Raw genomic sequence first — 25,390 nt, forward strand, 5'->3', positions numbered from 1 at the left:
GACGCATTTTCCTCAAGATTCAGATTCAGCTCTTCTTGGGTGGTAGTGGAGGTTGCTGATTAGTGTGATATTAGCAGGACCCGTCCCCACATGACCATCCCTGTTTTCTTCTGCAGCAAGAGCTGATTGCCAGCCTGAGCAAGAAGCTGCAAGTCCTGCGGGAGGCACGCGAGAGCCTGCGTCAGGACGTGCAGGACAATGACGCCCTGGGTGAGGACGTGGAGGCCACTGTGCAGGCCGTCTGCAAGCCCAATGAGCTGGAGAAGTTCCGCATGTTTGTGGGTGACCTGGACAAGGTGGTGAGCTTGCTGCTGTCACTATCAGGGCGGCTGGCCCGCGTGGAGAATGCCCTCAACAGCCTGGAGGAGGACACCACACTCGAGGAGAGGGTAAGGAGAGCAGACAGAGGAAGAGTAAAGAGGGTCTGATTTGAGTTAGACTACATTCAAACTTTTTCATTGTGCCTAAATTAAATTGGAGTGGATGTTGGTTGAGCAGTCCAGATGGGTTTCCTTCATAAAGGGCTGATGTTTCACGCTGTCTGGATGCGTGTCTGCGTCCTGATCTCTCTCTCATCCACAGCGCACGTTAACAGAGAAGCGCAAGCTCCTGATCCGCCAGCACGAGGATGCCAAAGAGCTGAAGGAGAACCTGGACCGGCGTGAGAGCACCGTCTACGGCATCCTGGCTGCCTGCCTCCCCGATGAGAGCCTGGCCGACTACGAGCACTTCGTCAAGATGAAGTCGGCGCTCATCATCGAGCAGCGCAAGCTCGAGGACAAGATCAAGCTCGGCGAGGAGCAGCTCAAGTGCCTGGTGGACAGCCTGCCCCTGGACCAGAGGCCGTGTGTGTGAAGCCGCGCCTCTGAGTCCGCCCACCCCCAGCCATGCTGCCAGGTGTCACCCAGCCTGAAATGGCAGTGCAACAGCACTTGCACTCCTCAAATGAATTGTGGCAGTGCCATGAATGCTCCTCGCCTGCAGCTACACTTTGATTAAACGCTTTGGCCGTTGCTGAGGCGCTGATGGTGCTGGCCGCTTTCAGGACACGCTTCATCCAGTCGCCTGAATGCTCTATGGACATAGCCATCCCACATAGTTGTTTTTAAGACCATTTCCAGCTCAACAGTGCTTGCTGTGTGTTCTTTCAATTCAATGTTACGTGATTTATCCAGGGGGAAAAAAAAAAGATTGCTCAAAGCGCTTACAGTGGCTTGCTCTGACTGGGTTAAGACCATGGCATTGACTGTGTGGTGTGTTGTCACAACCTTTTCTCATTCCTACTAGTTCAGTTGACTCTCTTGCTGTAATTTTGTTGTTTAACCACTAGTGGGCAATGGATGATTACTCTTTTTCCTATGATTCATGTTTGCCTCAACTCATAGCACAAACCACTTTCCTCTCATCTTTTACATTAGTGTATACATAGAGGATGTTAACTTGACCATTTACAGTTCATATTCATAACGTTTCCTTCATAAAGTTTCTTTCAGTAGCCAATGTCAGTGAAATGCTTACTTCAGGAAGTCATAATTTCCACACATTTTATGATGGTGCATTTTTTTTTTCATATGGCATCAGTACCCTGTACTTGTCATGTTGAAAATAATTGTTTTTAGTAATTTATTGTAGGCTTCTGAATCTGTAAATATAACTAGAATACACTTGTATTTTACCCTTCCACTTGATCATAGCCAAGTAAACTTTATTAGCCTACATGTTTTTTTTTTTTTAATAGAGATGTCTCCATACATGGGTTACAAGTGTAACATGGGAGTAACAGCCATGTCAGCATTTTGCTTTGTTTAGTTTGAGAGACTTGACTTAATAATACAATACAATATCATCTCAGTGAAGAATGAATGGCTGTTTATAAAATACTGGCTGACTTCTGTTTATGTTCTATTTCTGTGTGATTCTTCATACATTTTATATATACACACGCACACTCTTACTATACACTATTAATTGTATCTGTTGATTATACTGTATAATTACAGTGTAAAATTCAATATAGATGATCAATTAAAACTTTTCAGGATAGCCTTATATCCTTAGACACACTCACCGTCCACTTTATTGCAAACATCACATTATTAATAAAAACCATAGGTGTACCGTTACAGACTATAGCCCATCTGTTACCCTGCATGATTTGTTGGCCTCCTCTCACTTTTTGTCAATTATCGGTTTCTTACTTCAGAGCTGTTGCTGTTGATTGGTTTTACTTTAGGTGGCAGATCACACTCAACCTCTAATGGCATATGTAAAAACTGCTGCGCCTGCTAAACCTCAGCAGAACACCCTCAGCCATGCAGAGTTGATGCTGTGCTGAGCAGAGTTCACCAACATAATATCCGGTCAGCAGTGGTCATGACAGCAGCTGAACAGAGATGAAAAGGGCAGAGTGTGGACAAAGAATTTTGAACGCAAACAGATGGGCTACAATCTAACTGGACAGGTAAAACGTACCTAAAAGAAAGGTGTACCGTACAAAGTGGCCACTGAGTTTAGGTGTGAGTTTTCTAATATGCAGGTGTGGGAGTGTATTGTGAACATGCAGTAATATTTAATTTTGTTTCCTCCACATGGTCATTGCTTTGCACTTTGCCACTTAGACTTTGACATGAGCTGGGAGATGCCACTGATACCCAGTGAACCTTATTAATGTCCAGTGTTTTGCAGCAGCATGTGGAAGGAGCAATGGTCACCCTTCTGTGCTATTTTTCTATAATTTGATTGCTTTGATAAGACTCCAGTAACTAGCTCACTAAGCATGCCTGTGACATGCAGTTAAATTCCATTAGGGCTCTTTATGGGATTGAGGACTGGTCCCATGTTTTTTGTTGAAAAAACATGTTTCGGTTAACATGGCTCTCATGAAGCAGGATTATGTACGGTAACTGATATTAAGGTAAGTACGGTAATGCCGGAGCTGTATGTAAGCCTAAGTGTCTTTCTTTCTGCTTGTTTTGCCAGTCTAGTGTCCCTAACTGGAAACACCCTAAAAAGTATGAAAGCAGTGTTGTTTGAAAATGTGTGATGGCACTGAGTAACTCCATGACTGCCTGGCTTTAGTTGATATGGTGGCTCAATCATTAACAGCATTGCTAGCTGCCTTTTTCACAACAAAGTTATATGTTCCATTCACCTCAGGTGACATTCAGTTCAGCTCAGCATTGCTTATGCTAGCTTTTGTTTGAAGTGCATTATGAATCTGCAAGATAAGTTTGTTTATTTTGTGCCACCTTCTTCCAACCTGGACACTGAGGTAAAAGTCCCTTTATATATCTGAATATTGATTAATATTGTCATTGCAATGGTCTCATTTAGGTTTAGTGAAATAACGTTAGGATGTGTTTCAACTAGACGGAGAATACCAGTTTTGCTCAAAATTATGAAAAATCAGCTTTGGTGATTCAGACGCCATTGTCACAGTGAACATAGTGTGCTTTCATTTCCTGTTCTGGCCCTGAGATTGGTGAGGTTGATGAACTTTTTTTTCCCTGATTGCTCAGACAAACCTAGAATACCGCTTGAAGCATTTGCTGAGAAACTCCGTAGCCACAGGAATCTTGCAAATTATATTACCTGTAAAAGGCAAATATGTCAAGTGCTGGCAAGAGATTCTAATTTTGTGGAAAGGAAAAACTAGTATTTTTGTAATCTGTGGTTCACTGTAAATGACATTTCAACTTGCCATAGATGCATTCTTTAGTTCTATATCTGCAGGCAGGAAATGGTTCTCTGACCCTCCCTGTATCCATCAAGAATTTTTTTTTTCTTTTTCTTTTTTTAGGTTCATCCAGAAAAACATGTCCCTGTCAGAAAAACAAAAAACAACAGTCTCTTGGAGCTCTAGCTTCTCTTAATTTTCCTGAAATTATTTTTTATTTACCAGAAGACATTTAGGTATGTGGAAATATTTTTTATAAGTGAAGCTAACTCTGTGCCTACTGGTTTGTATATAAAATAAATGTATTCTATATGCACATAACAAATATTCTGTTTATACTATGACATTTTGTTACATTCATGACTATCAAACATTCTATATTTTTAGGTTTTCTTTAACTTTGAACCTCTACCATTGACTGCAACACCTGGATTAATTTAAAACTGTTGCTTTGATATTACTTTCATCAGGTATCCCAGTGACACAAGCTGTGTGATCACATTGTAGCTATGTGCTAGAGCTTAGTTCAGCTCAGTGCAGTGCATAAACCAATGTGACTGAGCCATGGTGTACCTTGTCCACACTGCTCACTGGCAGTTCCTGGGCCTGGTGCTAGCAGTGCTGGGCTTGATTCTGACTGCTGCCTCCAGCGGAGTGAATGATTGGAGGGTGTGGTACGTGGAGGACATGTCTGTCATCACCTCTGGCGTGGCCTGGGTGGGCATCTGGAGGGCCTGTTTCTACACCCATGTACTCGACACAACAGAGTTCTGTCAAAGCATTAGCATCATGGACCCCTTTGTTCCTCCAGAGATCGCTGCAGCACAGGTGCTGTGCATGACTGCTGCTGTTGTAGGAATCGCTGGAAACCTGGTTGCCGGATACGCCGTGAAACAGGTCTACTTCAACATCCATGCGAGCCACATCAAACTTGCTTTCTCCCTAGCTGGCACCTTGTACTTCCTCACAGCAGCATGCTCATTGGTTCCTGTGATCTGGAACATGAGTGTGGTGCTGGTTAACTCTACTATAGATTTTCCTGCAGAGTTCCATCTGCCACCTGCGCCAGTTAAACAGGAAGTGGGCTTGGGCATTGTAATAGGGGCTGGTTCCTCTCTGCTGCTCATTATTAGTGGGATGCTCTTCGTGTGCTACAGGCAACCAATTAAATCCCAGAAATCTTTGTCCCAGCCTGTAAGTACAGAGGAGGAGGATAGTGGTATCATAAACCGCAGGTCTCATGGCTTTCACCATGGTATGACAGAAAGCAGGGCGTATGGTCAAGTTAACCTAGCTTTTGAGAGAGAGGAGACCTTTTAATGAAGATCTCTGAAAGTCTGACCTCCACCAGGTGAAATTAGCCTTTGCCTTCCTTCTTTTTGGTCACGTTTTTTGACATTTAACTCATACAACTCTCAAATACTCTTTCATTAGAGGAATCATATTCCAATCATCCTGAGAGACCCAACAAACACTGAAGGATGGTACTATACATAGGTTTTCTGGTGTTGGAGCTGACCACAACCAATAGGAATTCATTCTACTCCAACATGAAATGATAGTGTAATGGGTTCTTTGATGAGTTCATAATCACTGAAGCATCCACTCCCAATGTACCTGAAAGGGTGCAACTTAAAAGTGATAATAGCACTTCAATATTTCATAACATTCTATTTAAAATCTTGGTCCAACTCCAACAGAATCTTTTGTTAGCCATGTAAGTAAAATATACACTCCATTTTAAAGAAAAACACTTTTTTCTTTGACTGTCCAAAATAATTGATGTGCTTCATTTGGCATGAGAGATTTTTCAAAAGGATTTAAAAGTTAAGATAAGACTTTATGCTGTAATAATTTTGAAGCTAAAGGTAGCTGTCATTCACCATTCACTGTTCTTGTAACGTTGTATTTACGTATTAACAGGTAAAGCATACCTCTAACAAATCCAGTACGAAGGGATGTTGCGTTGGCAGGATGTCATTAGCTTGGTTGCAGACTATCCCATCTACATGCTTTTTTTGTGAATATCTGCATCTCACAAAGGAGTGTTAACTGAGCAGGAAACAATTTTGGGAATTCCATTTTATGTATTATTCTTACTCACATAAAGCACAGAGAAGTTTAATACAATCAGATGCATTTTAAAAGCACTGAATTACAGTGTATTACATTTTTGTGTTGGGCATTAATTCTATACTTTGTAATTAAGCCTTTTTTAAAAATACAATAATGGGTCATTACATAAGTTACTTCCTATAATAGCTTAGAATTGCTGCTCATGTAGCTCTTTCTGTAATACAAATAACACAGACATGACCGAGGGTTGCAGCATCCCAGTTCTAATACTTGTATAGTACTTGCAATAAAGATGTTTCACCAATTTTCTTTCCTGCCATTGTGATAGATTGTTACAAGACAACATTTTTAGTCAAGGGAGTTGTGGAATCTAGAACATCTGGCATTAAACAGAAGAACTACTGAAGAGTAAAAAAAAGCCAAAATAGACAAAGGAGACTTTTGCTATTGTTTAATACCAACCACCAACCACCTTAATGTACACCAACAAGGTATTTGCACTAAATATCTACCTAAATATGTATACACATAGGTACAGTAGAGCAGTGTTGTTCTATTATCCCAGACCACAATGTGAGAGAAACCATATCACTAAAGAAAAGAACAAAGTCAAAAATTACTGTTTCGCTAATCGAAAGCCAAAATACTCATTAAGGAACAACCAAGTAAGCTCAAAACATGTGATTATCTGCAAAATAAACAAAACGGTTAAAGAACCAGATATTGGCTCACACAGATACAAAAATAGGAGCTCAAGTGAAGCTAAGGAGTTGTGGTATGCTGCAGTAGGCATGGTCTCTCCCAGTCATGCTCATTTGGGCCTGTTCACTTTCCTGTTTATTGCATGTTGCATATGGTCTCATCCAGAGCATCTATACAGATTTATCAGCATGACAGTACACGTGCAAATCCTTGACCCTGGGCTTGCTGGCATCTTGCTTTACCTGACTTTCACTCCTCATAATTAGATCAGCAAGTATCCTAGTTAGTTAATGGCTCACATCTCATTAGGATTGCCAAGCAGACACACCTGAACACATACACACATAGTGAGAGAACACATGCACCAAATGTACACATCACATAGATGCTCCTCTCTTATCTGTGGCCATGAGGGTTATTGAGATAAAGCCTAACCAGAGTTTAGGCCTTCATTATGTTTAACTCTGCACTGTATATGTTTACCACCAAGCATAATTGCCATGCGCACATGTCCCCCATGAAGACAGCGAGACTACTGGTTTGTTTATGTTATGCTTGGCAAGGGCAGGGTTGATGGGACCAGTTCTCTGGTCTAGGGTCAGTCTTGACTCACATACTTCTGGTCTGGGTTAGGACGTGCCTCTCAAGCAGCTGGACTTTGAACACAGGGATCAAGCACTTTCTGTGTTAAACCTGTGGCTTGTGTGACTCCTGCTAGGAGTGGAATGAACTTTGTCATTAGCCCACAGCACGATACCACCCCTTATTACTGTATTTTACAAGCCTCGAGTTTGTTGCTTGCTGAAATATAATCTTGTTAATATTGAAGATTTAATTCTGACAAATCCTACTGAGAATTACATGATTTTCTGTTGTTATAAAACCATAATCCCACTGATTATATGATAAAGGGAAATTATTTCTTGCTTATTTAAGCTGATTTTTCCCCATGTTGGCACTGGTATGCTTAGATCTATTTTGAAGCTGTTTATGTTTCACGGGCTAAAAACAAAGGACAAAAAGAATTTAAATCTGAATTTAAAGAAAATTTGTCTTTACTCCAGAATAAAAAGAACTAAAAGATGATTTTATATATATATATATATATATATATATATATATATATATATGTGTGTGTGTGTGTGTGTGTGTGTGTGTGTGTGTGTGTGTGTGTGTGTGTGTATATGTATATATAAATATACATACAATAAATATACATTGTATATATATATAAAATGAAAATGTTAATGTTAATGTTAAAAGAGAATAGAAACCTGGCAACACAGGCTAAATGTGTTATGTCTGTTTTCAGTAGACCACTGGCTACAGGTTAAGTACATGAATATGTAGAATGTATGTGAATGTAGAAGTTTAATGTACAACCACTTGCTGGTGGTGTTCATTAAGAGTGATCATATATTTAATATTGGTTTCAATCACTTAAACCTTTATTTGAATAACTTGATTTAAACTATTTATGCAGTCATTTATACACCCACATACTACACATACTACACATACTACACATACATGAGCTCCAAGGTTATTTCTAGTTAATTTCTCAAGACAACGATTACTATGCTGGGACAGATGTGCGGAGGCTGAGGTTGGTAGGTGGATGAAGGCCTGTGTTGTACTCGTCCAGAATGCACCACTGTGACAGAGGCCATCTGGGAAGCTAGCTACACGCACCCTGACCCATCAGCAGAGAGAGCTGGGGCTGTGGACTCACCAACAACACAGCCACTTAACTGCACTCTGCACTCAGGTGGGTGGGGTGGGTTCCCATCCCTGGGGCCCTGTGAGGGGCCACAGCAGACTACAGTTTTATTGTGTTACGTTATTAAACTTATGGATTTCCCATGGTAAAATACCTTTATATACCCTATACTAATAAAGTCTGAAAAGAAGTGAATGAGCACAGGATTCTCTATAAATGTTGGTATGGTGTGCTTATGTTGTATAACTGGTCCTTGTGTATGTAGGAATGTTTGTGTAATAATTTACAGGCATTAAGTTAACCCTGGTCATCCTTTTCTGTTCACAGACACTCACATGGTTTTTAATATCATATAGCATGTGATAAGAAGGGTAACGACTGATATGATCAGCAGTTTTCAACATGCCCATATCATCCAAGGTAGAAAATCACTGATAAAACACTGAGCTCAGGATTTTGCAAGTGATGCCAATTGTTTTGGAAGAATATTTTAAATATAATTTATGCCATTGAATATATAATTTATGTGTTTTTTTGTTTGTGTTTTTGTTCTCATCAGGATAATGCGTCATGTTCAAAGGCTCAGTTCAGTTTTGTGGGATCGCCCATACAGTCTAGATTGGTTATCTTCGCCAGCTCCCAACATACCTCATCCTTGTAAGCAAGAGGTGCAGAACTCCTCACCTCAGATTCCTCACCTCAGTGTGCTGGCTAGCTGGAGTAACGCAAATACCGGTTATGGCGCAGATGAACCAGGGCTGTGTTTAATGCCTGTTTTTATACACAGCACGCAAACATAACTCATTGAAGTCTGCTATAAATCTGGGATTTTACTTTTAATCATACTTTATGAACAGTATATTAGTCTACCGTTGGCGCCTGACTTTGGTTTGCTGTAATTTAAACTAGCTGAGACAGAGCAAACATTTCACTTTGCAGGCAAACGAAGTTTTGCAGTAGATATTTGGTTTGGTAGGTGATAGTAGTATGTAACCATCTTTGCTGAAGGCAGGGCAGGGGCAGATTTTCCTGTTGGCGTTAATGCTGCAAAGATACATAGCCAGTAGTGCCTGCCACTCCCCGAGTAAACAGCCCAGTAAGTCGACACGGTGTCTTCGAGTCGATAGGCATGGCAGGTTAAATTGTCGACGTCGTTGTCTGCTGTGCAGTGACATACCACAAGCTACTCCACTTCAGGAGTACAACATTACTAGACAGAAGAAAGCCAAACATCGACAAAGAGGTTTATGGATGGCACTCTCCACGCCATATTCCTACCACGCTTCTGTATGGCCAGAGTAGTCTCTCCAAACATGGGCAGACGCCTGGCATGTATGATGTTAATATACATGACTAACAGGGATAAACAAATAAATATACTATATTGCAATGTCAGTGTGTATTATGATTATATAATTCAGAGCTCATAAACACAACCTGCGCTACGCTTTCGGCATCAATTCCATGTTGTTCATTTATCAACCGCATTTGCTCGCTTACTCTCTAATGCATTAGGATGTGGCTGCTAATGATGTGATGAAATACCATTTCCCCCTTTTCAGTAGATACAAGGTGTTCTCCTCCCAGCGGCCACTGGGAAAAAATGGCAATCAGCTGCAAAGTCTAAACATCGTTCGTTTTCATGATAGTTTAGCAGCTCTGTGTTCAGATCATTATCCTTCGCAGGAAGTCATAAAGGCACACTCCCATTTATCTGGCGTCATCGAGTCTGAGAAAACTCTTGTCTCACTTAGGCTCTTTCCCCCCGATAACCAAAAACTCGCTAAAATAATAACCGGGAAAAAAAATAATTAATTAAACTATCCAGCTCTGGAGAATGATATAGCTCAAAGTTGCATGACAGATGGTTGGCACAACTTAAATACAACGACTGTCCACCCAGAAACTAGTAATGTACAGCAGTATTATGCGCTTATGTATGCATTGGCTGGTAGGTCAAGCTGAGATGTGTTTGTCGGCCTCTCATTGGCCAGACACTGCCTTAAGCTCCGCCCTCAACAAGGCTTTTGATACTTCACCTTGTAAAGTATCACCCACTAGCTCCACTTACCGCCCCCCCCAGTGAAAGACAATATTTCGGAGCATCTTTAAATGCAATTTCAGCTATATGTCCGGCTATGGGGGAAACTCTGCCTGGGCTCAGCCTTCCATAAGCAGTTAAGGAAATCATGGGACTGTAGGCCATTCCGTCAGAATAATTAATATTACATGTAAGAATAAGAGGACCATCGATGGTAGTTATATTTAAAGCGGAGTATTATTTTCTTAATTTCTCAAGGCTTATTGACGGTACAACAATGAAAAAGTAACGTATGTCAGAGTGACCTTTCACTCTAAAAAGTCAGTCTTATCAGAGTGAGCTTTGCTTGCTGACCCTTTCTCTCTCTCTGTACCTCTTCCAGAGTTCTAAGGAGGATTGCTCTCCCCCGTGGTGCTCTTGGCCAGGTTAAATCGGAGTTATCATGGTGCAGAGAGGCCAGTCTCTGCGGTCTCTGTTTGGCATTCCTCCTTAGCATGGAGCATTTGCTTGGGTCCTCATTAAATCCAGCTTTTCTCACACTGGTGGAGAAGATATCTGATGCAATTATATTCAAGTAGCTCCTTTGATTTTTTTAAATAACCCTGTCTACATCTGTTTAATCCATTGCTGGAACTTAAAGTGCATCAAGTGCATCACCTCAACAAATAATTAATTTGTTTAATGCAATTTGTGTGTGTGTGTGTGTGTGTGTGTGTGTGTGTGTGTGTGTGTGTGTGTGTGTGTGTGTGTGTGTGTGTGCTTGGCATTTACTGATTGGCATTTTACTGGCTGGCCACAAGAATTATGACCAGGTGGTTGACAAGGGAAATAATGTACACATAAATTCTAATCAGACTCTTCTTTTATGTAAAATATAATAATCATCGCCAAATAATGCATTAATTCATAGATAAACATGAAAACCGCCAGTGCTCAGGTAAAATGCAAACAAATATTAGCAATTCCAGAACATTTTACAGTTGTGCATAAAAGTTTTTTGGAAGCACAATAAAAGTGAAAATCAAATTACTAGTACTGTCACATACTAATAGGTTTAAGCAAATGATTACCTGTTAGACTGCAGTGACCAAAGAAAAGAAAGCAGTGTAAATTTAGCCATTTTCCAGTTATGAATGAGGAAAATCTATCATCCTTTCTAAGATTTAAAAATTAAAAATCATATATTCAAATTATATTAAAATTAGCATTTTATTAATGTCCTGTCAGAAGAAGTCCAGTTGTTGAAGAATTCCACAGAGGTCCTCTCTTAGATGTTAAACATATTCTGTGAGCTTACTGGAAGAGCTCTTCACAGGCTCAAGCTCATCCTGGCCATGGTGGTACACCAGTCGGGGCTCATGACCTGCAGACCTGAGGCAGGAAGCAAAATACAAAAACGCAGCCACAATGTGGAGGAACCCAGCAGCCCAGCCAATGAAGAGCGCGTCGCCGAACTCCCACCGAGGCACTATGTGGGGTAAAGTTTCGTCAAAAAACCTTACCACGGTTTCGTGGGCGATGTAGGAGACAGGGATTAGTCCTGTGACACCCGCCACAATGCAAATCACACCTGCTGTGATCTTCACCCCACGCTTGACACGCCACCCCTGGTGTCCTGCGCAGCACTTGACCTGCTTGAGGCCCGGGATGACCACCAGGAGACCCAAGAGGCCCGTGGCATCCGACACGCACATGAAGGCGCGAGACAGCAGGATGTTGAATGGGAGGCCCAGCAGAGTCTCGTAAGCTCGGCACTCGGTGCCCGCCACCTCCTGCACCACGCACGTCTCCCACAAGCCCAGCTCGTAGCTCTCGATCACCAGCAACTCGGTGGAGGTGCTCAGCCACTGAGGCATTAGCGTGGTGGCCAGGGAGCAGAACCATGCCACCATCCCCACCAACAGCCCCAGCAACTCCAGAGCACTGGCACAGGGGTTAGACATGCCCCGGCTGCCTCTGCCTCAACCCTGGCGTCCAACTGGAAACTCAAGAACCTCCTTTTGAGGAGAGAGAGAGAGAGAAAGAGAGAGAGAGGCAAGAAGGCCCCAAAACCAAGACAGCGTCTTTGAACAAATTAACACTGACTATTCCAGTTACTTCACAATCCGACAGTCTCCACTCAAAAAGGCTCACATCATCTCCACTTGAAGTCTAGAACATGAGGAGGAGGAGGGAGAGTGAGCAAGAAAGAGGGCACTCTGACATTAGCCCCACCCTCTAGACTCCATCCCAGAGAGAGGGGGGGGTCAGGAAACACACCGCCCTAGACAGGAGATCATGAGGGATACACAAAAAAAAGCATAAACAGGATACAATTAAAAACGCATATCTTTGTGACTTTTAGGAGAAAGTGAGCGAAATGCCATGTTGCCAGGAGAGGAGGTCGAGAGATAAGCTACTGAGAGTGCCTGACAGACTGTTCAGCCTACTGGAGGAGACCATGTCAAATGTGCCCAGTCATCTCACCAGGAGTCTTTGATGCCTGATTATAATAAATCCTGATTTTTTTGTGTGTGTGTGTTTGATTAGAACTAAAGAACACTTTATGAGTACTTCTTCATTGTGCTGTGGAAAAAAAGATGTATACTATCAGATACTGGTACACTCCCTTCCTTGAACATGTTTAATTGCAAAAATTTGAATAAAATGTAAAAAAAAATATTTACAGCTGGTGTTCAGTGTAAACACAGCTTGAGCATATTACAGAGAGACTATTCTGTCAAAATAAACCACAAAACATGGCAATCAGGAATTTCAGACCAACAAACTTAGTATTGATTATTTCCCTAAATATCAAAAGTAAATGCTATTTTAATGTTAAAGTAATGTAAATTTGAGGTGGATCCTTGAACATAAAAATTAATAGTCAGTGAAAAAGAGTTCCCTTATTTTGAGGCTCTAAATGGTTTGATTAGCTGGTTAATAACGATCAGTGATCATTGCTGGTATCTTCCCTTTGCTTAACCTTATCATAATGTGCAACCATGTCATTAGTTACATGATAGCTAGATATTCACAGCTGTTAAAATGTGGCCTTGGTAATAGGGCTAAGAAGTTATGACATCATTTGGTCACAACAGCAACAGGGCTGGCGACATAGGTGAGGAAGCAGGATATGCATATCCAAGGAAACAGAGTAGTGGGAAAAAAAACAAAGGCAAGCCCTTTAGGAGATGGGGGACTGGATGAGAGACAGAACCAGGCACTGGACCAGATGCTGGAGAATAGGTTGAACAGGAGACCGGACAGGACACAGGACAAAAGACCGAACAATGGATTGGAGGAACACAGATGTGCGACCGGAATAGTGACGTTGACAGGAACCGAGACATTGGCTGGTACAGGGACAGTCATTGAGGCTGAGACAGGGATATAGAGAGTAACAGTGGTTGGTGGATCAGGCAACAGGGCAGCTGGTGAGACTGCATAAGCAGATCAAGCCACAGGCAGAGGAACAGAGGCCCAATCATCTGCAAAGGTTCAGTCAGAATCTCTTGTATGCTGGACTGGGGGGTGGAGTCCTTGGTGTGCAGCTCGCTGATGGTGCCCTCGAGGACACATGGCGCAGTGACAGCGGCCCTCGCAGTGTTGGGTGCTGGAATGGCATCCTCATGGGAGCAGGGCACTGGGCACTGGAGCAGCACCTTCCACACCAGAGACAAGGGACACTAGAGTAATGGCAGGCAGAGTGACCTCTTAACATCCTACGAAGGCAACGTGCCAGGGCTACAGGACAGCATGACTCAGAGACATACAGAATCTGCCTAAAGGATCCATGTATGTCCTGCTCTTTTGAGGACCAGGCATCAATGGTAGGCTGGGACTAAGGAGTGCAGGGCAGGCACTTCAGGAGAAATGGCTGCAGGTTGGGCAGAGGTCTCAGGAGACATGGCAGGCCAAACAGCAGGAGACCCAGAAAAACATCAGCCCAAAAATTCCTCTAGAGTTTTTACTTCCTTTAACGTTTCGGTCACAAATTATATCTGCCCATTGGAAAGACTTAGCACAGACATAATTTCTAAATTATGGAGGAGTTGAGAAGATTAGTTAAATGCTGGAAATACATTGTACATTGCATAATAAAACCCTTGACAGAACCTTCCCCAGTATAAACCAGAGTGGCTAACGCAGAGAACACAATGGAAGATCTGAAGGGCAGAGACTCTTAAGCCTTTGAAAATGGTTTCTCTTCTACCAGAGAAAAGTCCAACTTTCTGCATCCTTGGTTGAGCGAGCATTCTGTAACAATAGGGCTGGTGACATAGGTGAGGAAGCAGGATGCATGTGCAAAAGTCTTTCATTTAAGTCCATGTCCGAGGATAGGGAAAACAGGGCAGTAAAACACAAAAGGAATGCAAAATTAACAGAAGAAGCCTAGAAACAAAGACCTCAAACAAACGACTACACACTAAGAAAGGAAAACACATATTAATTCCCAACATATAGAAAGTTCTAGAAAACAAACAGCATACAACAACAGAACAAACAGAACCAGGTAGAACATAAGAATACTACAGATACTTCATACAATGCTGGCTGGAATCAATGGGGAAAAAATATATATATATATATATATACATACATACAAACACATACATACATATATACACACACACACACTGCCTGGCCAAAAAAAGGTAACACACTCTAATATTTCGTTGGACTGCCTTTAGCTTTGATTACAGCATGCATTTGCTGTGGCATTGTTTCCACGGGCTTCTGCAATGTCACAACATTTATTTCTGTCCAGAGTTGCATTCATTTTTCCCCAAGATCTTGTATTGATGATGGGAGATTTGGACCACTGCACAAAGTCTTCTCCAGCACATCCCAAAGATTCTCAATGGGCTTCAGGTTTGGACTCTGTGGTGGCCAATCCATGTGTAAAAATGACGTCTCATGCTCCCTGAACCACTCTTTCACAATTTGAGCCCGATGAATCCTGGCATTGTCATCTTGGAATATGCCCATGCCATCAGGGAAGAAAAAACCCATTGATGGAATAACCTGGTCATTCAGTATATTCAGGTAGTCATCTGACCTCATTCTTTGGGCACATAACATTGCTGAACCTATACCTGACCAACTGCAGCAATCCCAGATCATAGCACTGCCCCCACAGGCTTGTACGGTAGGCACTAGGCATGATGGGTGCATCACTTCAGCCGTCTCTCTTCTTACCCTGATGCACCCATCACCCTGGAACAGGGTAAATCTGGACTCATCAGACCACATGGCCTTCTTCCATTGCGCAAGAGTCCAATCTTTATGCTCCCTAGCAAATTGAAGCTGTTTTTGCAGGTTAGCCTCACTGACAAGTGGTTTTCTTAAGGCTACACAGCTGTTTAGTCCCAATCTCTTGAGTTGCCTTCACATTGTACATGTGGAAATGCTCTTACTATCACTATTAAACATATCCCTAAGTTCTACTGTTGATTTCTACAATTCGATTTCACCACACGTTTAAGTGATTGCCAATCACGATCATTCAAGATTTTTTTCCGACCACATTCCTTCCTCGAAGATGATGTTTCCCCACTGTCCTTCCACTTTTTAATAATGCATTGGACAGTTCTTAACCCAATTTTAGTAGTTTCAGCAATCTCCTTAGATGCTTTCTCTGCTTGATGCATGCCAATAATTTGACCCTTCTGAAACAGATTAACATCTTTTCCATGACCACAGCATGTGTCTTTCGACATGGTTGTTTAACAAATGAGAAGCTACTCATTGCATCAGTTAGGGTTAAATAACTTGTTGCCAGCTGAAACATAATCACTCATGCAGTAAGTATCCAATGGGAGGCTCTTACCCATTTGCTTAGTTAAATCCAGGTGGTGACCTTTTTTTGGCCAGGCAGTGTATATATACAGCGTTGGAAAAAAAAAAAAAAAAAGACCACTAAAAAATTATCAGTTTCTCTAGTTTTATAATTGATGGGTATGTGTTTGAGCAGGCTGAGCAGTTTTGTTTTATCCTATAAACTATTGTCAATATTTCTTCCAAACTCCAGATAAAAATATTATATTTTAGAGCATGTTTTTTATGAAAATGAGTAATGGTCAAAATAACAAAACAGTTACAGAAATTTCAGACCACAAATAATGCAAAGAAAACAAGTTCATATTCATTTATAAACAACACAATACTAATATTTCAACTTATGATGATTCAAGAAATCAATATTTGGTGGAATAACCCTAATTTTTAATCACAGCTTTCATACGTCTTGGTATGCTTTCCACCAGTCTTTCACATTGCTGTTGGGTAACTTTACGCCACTCCTGGCACAGAAATTCCAGGAGCTCGGCTTTGTTTGATGGCTTGTGACCATCCATCTTCTTTATGATCACATTTCAGAGGTTTTCAATGGGGTTCAGGTCTAGAGATTAGGCTGGCCATGATAGGGTCTTGATCTGGTGGTCCCTCATCCACACTTTGATTGACCTGGCTGTGTGACATGGAGCATTGCCCTGTTGAAAAAACAAAACAAAAACAATCATCAGAGTTGGGGGACATTGTCAGAGCAGAAAGAAGCAAGTTTTCTTCCAGCACAGGTTGGTAAGTGGCTTGATGTGTCCTTCACAAGACAAATCTGCCTAATTCCAGCCTTGCTGAATCACTCCTAGATCATCACCAAGCCTGCACCAAATTTCACAGTGGGTGTGAGACACTCTGGCTTGTAGGCCTCTCCAGCTCTCCGTCTAACCATTACAAGACCAGATGTTGGACAAAGCTGAAAATTGCACTCATCGGAGAAGATGACCTTACTCCAGTCCTCTGCGGTCCAATCCTTTTGGTCTTTCACAAACTTTAGTCTGGCTCTTCTTTACTTCTCATTGATGAAGGGCTTTTTTCTAGCTTTGCACGACTTCAGCCCTGACTCCAGAAGCCTATTTCAAACCATCCTCGCTGTGCAATTCACCCCAGCTGCCGCATGCCATTCTTTTTGTATGTCACTTGACATCATCTCATGGTTAAGTGACATTCAAATGAGGTGGCAATCATCACTGTTAGTAGAGAGTCATTTTCAACCTCTGCCAGTCTGTAGCTGTTGTTGCCCCACGTTTGCAGCTTGACTTTGTTCTTATGAACCGTAATTTTTGAAATTTTCAAGATAGAAAATTTGTATCCCTCTGCCAGTAAAGCTACAATTGAACCCTTCTTTTCCTCATTAAGAACCTTTCTTTTCAACTCTTTTGGCATGTTCTGTAGCTGTATTTTGACTACACTTACTTTTCGGGTAGACCTAGCACTGCCTTTCCTATCCAGCTGGTTCTATAACAAGAGAAAAGTGATAACAGCAGCAGTGATTTTTATACTGTAGAATAGGATTTTGTTAAGGTGATCACCTGTTCAGCATCTCATTAATGAGGTGTCTGTGAAGGAATTCAACAAACACTTGAATGGAATGGCTGTTGTACATGTCGAGATGCTGATTTAAAAAAAATTGGAGTGGTCTCTTAGTTTTTTCTGGAGCTGTATATATATATTTAAGGGGAACAAGGGACAGTTGAACCAGATAAATGAAGGGTGGGGAGTCACAGGAACAAAAGGGTAGAGATGGGGAAGAGCATGAAACCAAAACCAAAACAAATGGTTAAAATGACAGACTAGGCAGAGACAGACAATATGGAGGGGAGAAACTTTCTGGGGAAACAATGACAGACAGTTATACTATACTAAAATACGAAAATTGAGACGTTCTTCTCTCTCTCTCTCTCTCTCTCTCTCTCTCTCTCTCTCTCTCTCTCTCTCTCTCTCTATATATATATATATATATATATATATATATATATATATATATATATATATTACTATAATGCAATATTAGTATTGCTTACATATATAATTAATGACTAAGTTAAATGGTTTTACCCAGCTGCAGGCTAAATGTCACGTAACCAGCCAACCGTATTGAGCACTGAGAGAGTCCACAATTTTTGCCAAACCACATCTTCCCTGACCAGCCGACAGTTTGGAAGAAGCAGCTCAAACATTTCGCACACGCAGAAGCTTGTGCTATGAGCAACACTGGGGTATGCTGCAAGTAAAAGATCACTGATTAGTGCTAGCAACAATCCTCAGCACTAGAGGAAATTGCAAAAGAGGCTTTGAAAGAATGGTGAAATATCTCCGTGTGTAAGGAGGTTTGTGTGGAAATGGCAATACATTCAATTGAATTGAACTGAACCTAACTGAATTGAAATACTGCCAGTAACTCCATTTACCCTTTAACATATAACTGCTAATGAAAGTAGTTTAGTAATCAAAACAACGGAATTGCTATTCTATGAGTAAATGGCAAGGCACTTTTTAAGTCGCCCTGGATAGGAGCGTCTGCTAAATGTAAATGAGAATGCTGTTTGGTACAGATACAGATTTGTGCGACATTTTAGAATATTTTGGTTCGTTACAGTTTCGACCAGGTACTAAGGCATGCTGCAGTGTTGGCTTCGACATGTATGGCTTATGTAATTCCAGAGGGGGGCACCAGAAAGGTACGAAAAGTTCCCAACGCCATAGTTTGGGGTAGACCCAGTCTCAGTGGCTTTCCTTTCCCCCTTCTCACGCGACACTAAGACGCTCTCTAAATTTGATGAGAGGCGCATGGAAGCAAAATACTCTAAAGTACCTTAAATAGCCTTTATGGGTTTTTTACATTGATTTTTTTGTTCCATCGAAGTCTTTTTCGTTCGATCTTTTGCATAAAGTAGTTCAGAATTGCCCGTTGGCACTTAAATTAGTCCAACCTGTTCCCAAATTAATTAATCCCAAACCTGATGCATAGGCAATTCATTTATTTAATGAACACTTTGTCCCCTTTTTATCTGTTGCGTGTTCGTTTAATAGTCTGTTTAGTCACGAGATGGCGCTCTTTCTATAGAGAATATCGTGTACCTCCGTGTACTGTAAAAAAAAGGCTATAATAATCTTAGGCGCTATCAAAGACAGTCGTGGTATGTTTTTTAGGTTCTGTAGCTCTTTTTGTGCTCGAAACGAAATGATATTTTTCATTTCATAAAATTCACTTTTTGTTTATCATCCTTCAATTATCACAAGTGTCATCCTTCAGACAGCATGAATCCAGTTGTTTAGAGTAGCTTATCCATAAGTTATTGGGTTCAACGTTAAACATTCCGCAATGGAAAGAAGAGGTTTTGCGGCGGTATTGTGTTCATTTTTCAAAATTAAACAGTTTACGGATCGGTGGGAAAATGTGACAATTTAAACCTCCGTCACAAAGGTGCCAGAATCCCAGGCGTTTCTTTATTGGCTGGCAGGGTTCTTTTTTTAGCGAGACGTCACCGTCGGTGGCCACTCCCTTTATGCAAATGCGCGTTTCCCGAATATGGACGCCGTGGAATGGAATATGGTAGAAGAGGCGAACATGGTGGATCGGCGCGCAGAGCAATGAGAACGCCGCCAAACTTTTTGGGAGGTGGACGCGGGACAGCCTGCGTCGATTTTGACATTGTTCGTTTCAGAGTCGAGCACGTTCGTTTCCGAGAATCGATGGGATTTCTACGTTTGTAATGCAGTAGGAAACTTTTTGGATTTTTTTTTTTTTTTTTTTGTGTGTGTGTGTGTGTGTGTGTGTGTGGAGAAAAGGAAGGGGGTCAGGCGCAGGCGATCGCCCCCGACCATCCCAGCGCTATGCCGTGGGTGAGCGGCAGTACGCGCAGGGAAAGCTCGGAGCTACCGCTGCCCGCGGGCTGGGAGGAGGCGAGGGATTACGATGGCAGAGTCTTCTACATTGACCACAATACTCGGCAGACTTCGTGGATTGACCCGAGAGACAGGTAAAGCGGATAACGTCCGCGTCGGACGAACTTTGATCGTGCTTTAGTTGCGAGCAAGCAGTCGCATCCACAAAGTCTTGGTTAGAGGGCGGGGGCTGAGTTTGAAATGATGAACAAGAAGCTGGCTAGCTCAAAAAAAAACCCAAAAAACGAGCAAGCATGAGTTTAGTTTTTTCCCTTTCTGTTTGGCTGTATCTGCACTAATGGTCGGAGCACGGTACTATTCCTTTAGGGATGTATAGCTAACCTACCGTGCTCCGACCCGTAGTCGCAAAACAGCGCTTTGCTCTGTACCACGGTTGTTCTCCAAAGTTAGCTGTCTATTTAACTAACTTTGTCAAATCATTTGTTTGCGTTTGCATAAACTATATTTCCATGAACAGAATGCCAAATTAGTGAGTTTTATACACGGAACACTAGATAGATCAGGCCTATATAATAATCTAATCTCTTAAAACATCTTGCCAGCTCAGCTCCTCCGTTAGTTAGTGCTATTAGTTGTTAGTATTGATCTACAGTCTCCTTTCAGAATGGACACCGGGGAAAAGCTGTGATGGCCTCTGGACAGCGGGGTCATCACAGGATCCCCTTCACATGAACTTACTGGAAACAGTCCTACCAGTCAAACCATTTTATTGTATTCAGGCTTTGACATTGTTAACTTTCAGAGGTCGAGGATATCACAACTTCACTGCTTTTATAACTTGTATCCTGTCCTGATTTCTGAATAATATGTACCAAACAAGCTGATATGTTTTTTTAAATGTGTTTAATTAATTAATTTTTAAAATAAGTCAACGTCTTGTTGAACAGCAGGTATTTGAGAGACTCAGTAAAACGAACTAACAACATCCAGTACGTTCTTAATGTCTGCTAAATTCGTTGCTACAATGCTGAATACCTGTCTTAAGGAAAACTTTGTCTGTAGCATGTAGCAAATGAAGTGTTGCTCCTAGACACAGATAAAGCCAAGTTTTCGTCTTATCTATTTTAAAAAGGAAAAAAAAAGTGTACAATGAAACAGTATGTGGAAAACCACTCCATGATGATGCTCTTTGCACCTAAGTTGAGCTGAACATACAAAGCTACAGCCTTATCCAGCTGTCTAACTTCATACCTATTACCAAAACTGATTTATAGATCAAGCCTATTTTAATTAAAGGTGTAGTTTATAACCATATAGCTCTGAAACTTGGTAGCGTTAAATCTGCTAAATTGTAATCTTGAAAATTGTCACTAATTAGGGGGATTACTTCACTTCTTGATATTTCACACATCCAAAACAGGTAGCGTCTGTGGGTCCCTGATGACCTCTCCAAATGACTTTTTAAATGGCAGAATTTTTAACATCATGATTGCAGCATCCCCTAGGGATTATCACGAATTGCTTCATCTTTTTGCAAGAACAGAATCAATCAGGCTACATTTTCTCATGATTGGTCATCATTGTCATTAAAAAGTGACTCAGTTTTTTCTCTGTCTGTTTGAAAAAAATATGGCCACATAATGTAAACAGAGTGCAAATGAAAGAGAGAATTGAAGTGGAGTTCTCAGAGTTCCATGTGCAAATATGCGAGGAATGCTAGCTAGGCCACTGGGAAAGCTGTGTGCATGGCCTTTGTGAGGTCTGCATTTTCACCAGAAGAGGAACAGGCTAAGACCAGGCTTTCAGCCACACGGCTGCATTGAGACACAAGTTCGCTTGAAACCTAACGTGGATTGAATTGAGAGGGAATTTGGTGCCACTGGGAAAGTTGTAATCCTGTTCATCTGAGATGTTACCTCGGCTGTCACTTTCCAAAACAGTTTATAGGAGGCTAGGTGACTCAAAGATAATCATGACTTTGTAATGCTTGCCAGTTTTTGAGATGCACTTAGTGGACACTGAAACCAGTGTTGCCAGTGTTCACAAGAATTATGTACTTCATATCACAACAAGTACTCGACTATTAAGATTGATGACTGAGTGCTTTCCTTATATTATATCCTAGTAGCTGTCTTATAATCAGTCCTTTGCCTTTACCGATACAGTATTGAGATGTTATTCCCAGTAGAGACAGTAGAGAAGACTGAGTGTTTTTCTTTAACAATGAGTAATTTCACAATGCTTTCTAATAAACTGTCAGGTTATTACAATAAAACAATTGATATATGAATTGATATGATGCTATTCAATGACATTGTTAATGTGCAGTCATTGTTAATGTCTGGACTTGAGGTATAGCAAAACTAGGTTGCAGCTAACTTTAAATCACAGTATATAGTTCAGGATTTTTGTAGAAATGAGTGAAATATCTTTAAAAAAAAGTCCCTAAAGTGTAACCTGATGTTCATTTACTGTGTGTTTGGGAACCAGAACTATAGAACATGGAATGGGCGATATACTTTTCCCCCTCCCAGAGTGCTTTACAAGCTGCAAAATGCCATTTCATCAAACAAATCCTGTACTACAGAGATTCTGATGATCTCAGCATCAGGAATAGCATGCAAACGTTGCTGTGTGTTTGGTGGATATTTTTGTGCGACGGGTTTCAGTGATCTGTAGTGGCATTTGCCCTCAGTCATCCCAGGGCTCCGTGTGCAGTAGGACAGACCTAGCAACCACCCCCCCAGTTCTCCCCCATCTGCTCACACATCAGCAGAACCGTTTCATCTGCAGATGACTCTGCCTGGCTGAACCGATTCCTCTACACATGACTTTGACTGGAACAACTGGCTGAAACGTGGAAGCTTAATCAACAGGCTATGAAAAACTCCCGTGCAGAAAACAAAACAGCCAGCTGGGGTAGCAACTAACATGGGGCATGTTTTAATGTAAAATGTACTATTTCTGAGACTGTGTCTTATTTTGAATAATGGGTTTGGTTGTTGTTTTTTTGTGGATGTGTATTCTGCACTGTGTGCTAGTATCAGGGAGCCCCAGTATGGATTCTTTTAATCCATCTATTATGCTGTATCTGTGGTGTACTATCTGTATCATTACTATATAATTTCTATATTGTTATTAATAATGTTTGTTTGATAAAAGGTTATTAATTAAAAGGTTATTAAAAGAGCATTAAAATGAGAATGAACATATCTTTGTGCTTCATTCTTTTGGTTCAGTAGTGCGTTAAAGCTGTGGCTGTGGTCCTCTGCACTGGAATAAGCTTCTGTATGGGGGTGTGTAAACCGTCAGCAAGTCGACAGGCTGCTGTCTGAACCAAAAACAGCAGCAGCGTTAGGCTCAAAATGCCACATTTATGTCTGTCTGTAAATATTGGACCAAAAAGGTCTCAGCATCGTGGCTAGTAATGTGGAAGGGTGATTGCAAAACATGCTTTTATTGTTCTCTTACTTTTGGCCCGTGTTCCTTTTTTATGTTCTTAAATGGTAATCAGAAGGTTGCAGGTTCAAGCTCCACCACTGCCAGTTTGCCACTGATGGGCCCCTGAGCAAAGCCCTTAACCCTCAGTTGCTCAAATTGTACTCAGACAGAAATGTAAGTTGCTTTGGAGAAAAGCATCTGCTAAGTGCCATAAATGTAAATGTAAAGGAGTGAAGATGGGTAAGCAAAAACCGGATCTATTTGAAGGTACTTGGAGTCATATGATGAGCTTTTGTAATGTGACACCGATTAACGCCTGAGAAATCTCAAATTTTTTTAGTCAGTGTCATGAAAGCATAAAGGGTGTAAAATTTCTGCTCTCTGAGTGCTTCTGCTTCTCGGCCTGGTGCGTAAGGAAAAAGCACCAGCTCGTGAGGTTGTGATGTCTGCCATGGCCTTCTGTTTCCCAAGATTGCACTCACAGACATGGATGCATCACGTCTGGTGGTCACTGTAAATAGTTCACCAGATGTGTCATGTTTTCAATGACTTGTCTAGTTTTGTAAGCAGATGCTGGAAGGGAGTGGAGACGTAACTACAGGTTTTGTATCACTAATTGTCCTGTTCACTGTTGGTTTGGTGTGGCCAGTAGCCACAGCGAGAAGAAATGTCACCTTCATAGCTGTGATAACATGATACTTGATGATTTTTAATGATATTAATATTTAGGGAAATGAAAATGGCCAGTTCACACCTGAATTCTTAGCCATGCCGTTAAAATTTAATGTTTTTGACTGGTCACATGTATTTAAAAGTTGCCATGCGAATTACTTGCCACAATTAATATTAAGAGAGAATCTAAATAAATTATGCAGTGATCTTTGCTTTGCTCTTGATTATTGCTGGTCAGTGCAGTAAGGTTTTTTCTGTCTAGATTATTTCAATATGTAAGGTATGGTCATGTGCACTATAGATGAGGTCTATGATGGTACTGGCACAAAATTTCTGACCACTTTCTTGGCAAAGTCCATGAGTGTTTGGGTTTTTCTGGTAAGGTGACAACTTGTAGTGAAAACTGTGATTGCTCTGTGAATTCACTACACAGTCTCCTGGGAAAGACATGGAGTTGCTCTGTGAAATAGGGCTGTCCTCCAACAACCTGGCCCTCGTTTTTCTGTCTCTCTCTCTCTCTGTCTCTGTCTTTGTCTCTGTCTGTCTGTCTCTCTCTCTCTGACAAAGACAGATCCTCCCACACACAACTGCATGATCAGTACAAACAATAACTGCAGTTTCTGCTGGCTGGCAGTGGTTGACATGTTATAAAGGATCATTCTTTTTCTGATTGTCTTTGAAATACATTTCTTGTTTCTAACTTGTATTCAGAAAAAAATGCCTTACATTTTATACCATTTCTTTCAAACTACATCTTCATGCTATTTTGTTTTTGTTTTTTGTTTTCTTTCTTTTTTCAAAGCAACATTAAATCTAGTGTGAGCTTAAAATGTTACCTGATTCTCTGTATATCATATATCTGGGAATGCCTCAGTTTACTGCATCACATTACTGAATGTAATTCTTTATAGCCTCTCATTATTAGGAAAGGACAAAACCAGTGTTTTCTTTTGAGCGTTTCCTTTGAATGTGTGCCATTTGATGCCATGCAGTTGTGTTGACGGGTGGCGGTGAGGGGTCACGTTTGTCACTTAGTGACAGTGTGGTTGTGGGTCACGCTGGGAAGGACGCACGTGCTGCAGACGCCCTCCACAGGTGGCTCCTCTATCCCCTCGCTACCTCCACTGCCGAGTTCCTGTGGGGAGGCTTTTGTGCCTGTGGAATGAGCGCAATGTTAGGCATGCCTGCCCCAACGCCTGAGGGACCGTGCCTGCCAGCGGCCCCAGACGGAGCTGCCCAATGGAGCCCCCCCCCCCCCCAGTTCCCCCCCGGTTCCCCCCCAGGGCCTTGCAGACTGCCTTTTATTCTTAATTAGCTCTGTTATGCAACGACTGTGACCAGGCTTGCCACTGGCTTAAGGGAAGCCTTTATACGTGGTCACCAAAGTACACCA

The 25,390-nt window shown here is 41.5% G+C and overlaps 4 protein-coding genes and 1 long non-coding RNA gene across 11 annotated transcripts in view; 4 read left to right on the forward strand and 1 right to left on the reverse strand.

Annotated features, from left to right (window-relative positions):
• Nucleotides 1-2,123, forward strand: part of shroom2a (shroom family member 2a) — a 34,437-nt gene extending 32,314 nt beyond the window's left edge. Inside the window, exons 10-11 of the mRNA XM_027013566.3 lie at nucleotides 117-389; nucleotides 583-2,123. Of these exons, the coding sequence (XP_026869367.2) occupies nucleotides 117-389; nucleotides 583-855 (546 nt within the window). The 3' untranslated portion in view covers nucleotides 856-2,123. The remainder of the gene's footprint in view (nucleotides 1-116; nucleotides 390-582) is intronic.
• A 344-nt stretch (nucleotides 2,124-2,467) lies between these two features.
• On the forward strand, nucleotides 2,468-6,050 carry cldn34a (claudin 34a). 3 transcript variants are annotated; one of them, XM_027013596.3, is made up of 3 exons: nucleotides 2,468-3,271; nucleotides 3,800-3,912; nucleotides 4,147-6,050. In XM_027013596.3, the coding sequence occupies exon 3, from the start codon at nucleotides 4,241-4,243 to the stop codon at nucleotides 4,994-4,996; it is 756 nt and encodes a 251-aa protein (XP_026869397.2). In that variant the 5' UTR covers nucleotides 2,468-3,271; nucleotides 3,800-3,912; nucleotides 4,147-4,240; the 3' UTR covers nucleotides 4,997-6,050. The 3 variants fall into 3 exon arrangements, with proteins under 3 accessions (XP_026869397.2, XP_026869394.2, XP_026869393.2); XM_027013593.3 differs by having other exon boundaries at nucleotides 2,468-2,914; XM_027013592.3 differs by lacking the exon at nucleotides 2,468-3,271 and having other exon boundaries at nucleotides 3,299-3,912.
• Nucleotides 6,051-7,632: 1,582 nt separating this feature from the next.
• LOC145658730 (uncharacterized) lies at nucleotides 7,633-9,513 on the forward strand. The gene is made up of 3 exons (XR_014124541.1): nucleotides 7,633-8,222; nucleotides 8,502-8,594; nucleotides 8,734-9,513. It is a non-coding gene; the product is annotated as an uncharacterized LOC145658730 (long non-coding RNA).
• Nucleotides 9,514-10,621: 1,108 nt separating this feature from the next.
• Nucleotides 10,622-12,350, reverse strand: cldn33b (claudin 33b). Its single transcript, XM_027013597.3, has one exon. It carries the CDS (start codon nucleotides 12,156-12,158, stop codon nucleotides 11,490-11,492), a length of 669 nt encoding a protein of 222 aa, XP_026869398.2. The 5' UTR covers nucleotides 12,159-12,350; the 3' UTR covers nucleotides 10,622-11,489.
• A 7,218-nt stretch (nucleotides 12,351-19,568) lies between these two features.
• The window catches only part of wwc3 (WWC family member 3), a 31,557-nt gene continuing 25,735 nt past the window's right edge, over nucleotides 19,569-25,390 (forward strand). For 4 of the 5 annotated variants that reach the window (XM_035524682.2, XM_035524683.2, XM_035524685.2 and 1 more), the window contains exon 1: nucleotides 19,570-20,018. In XM_035524682.2, coding sequence (XP_035380575.2) covers nucleotides 19,873-20,018 — 146 coding nt within the window. In that variant the 5' untranslated portion in view covers nucleotides 19,570-19,872. Of the gene's footprint in view, nucleotides 20,019-25,390 lie in introns of all 5 variants that reach the window. The other variant, XM_035524684.2, reaches the window with a different exon arrangement.

This window comes from Electrophorus electricus, chromosome 7, assembly GCF_041902795.1.
Source record: "Electrophorus electricus isolate QZ-2024a chromosome 7, ASM4190279v1, whole genome shotgun sequence".
Classification (NCBI taxonomy): Eukaryota; Metazoa; Chordata; class Actinopteri; order Gymnotiformes; family Gymnotidae; genus Electrophorus; species Electrophorus electricus.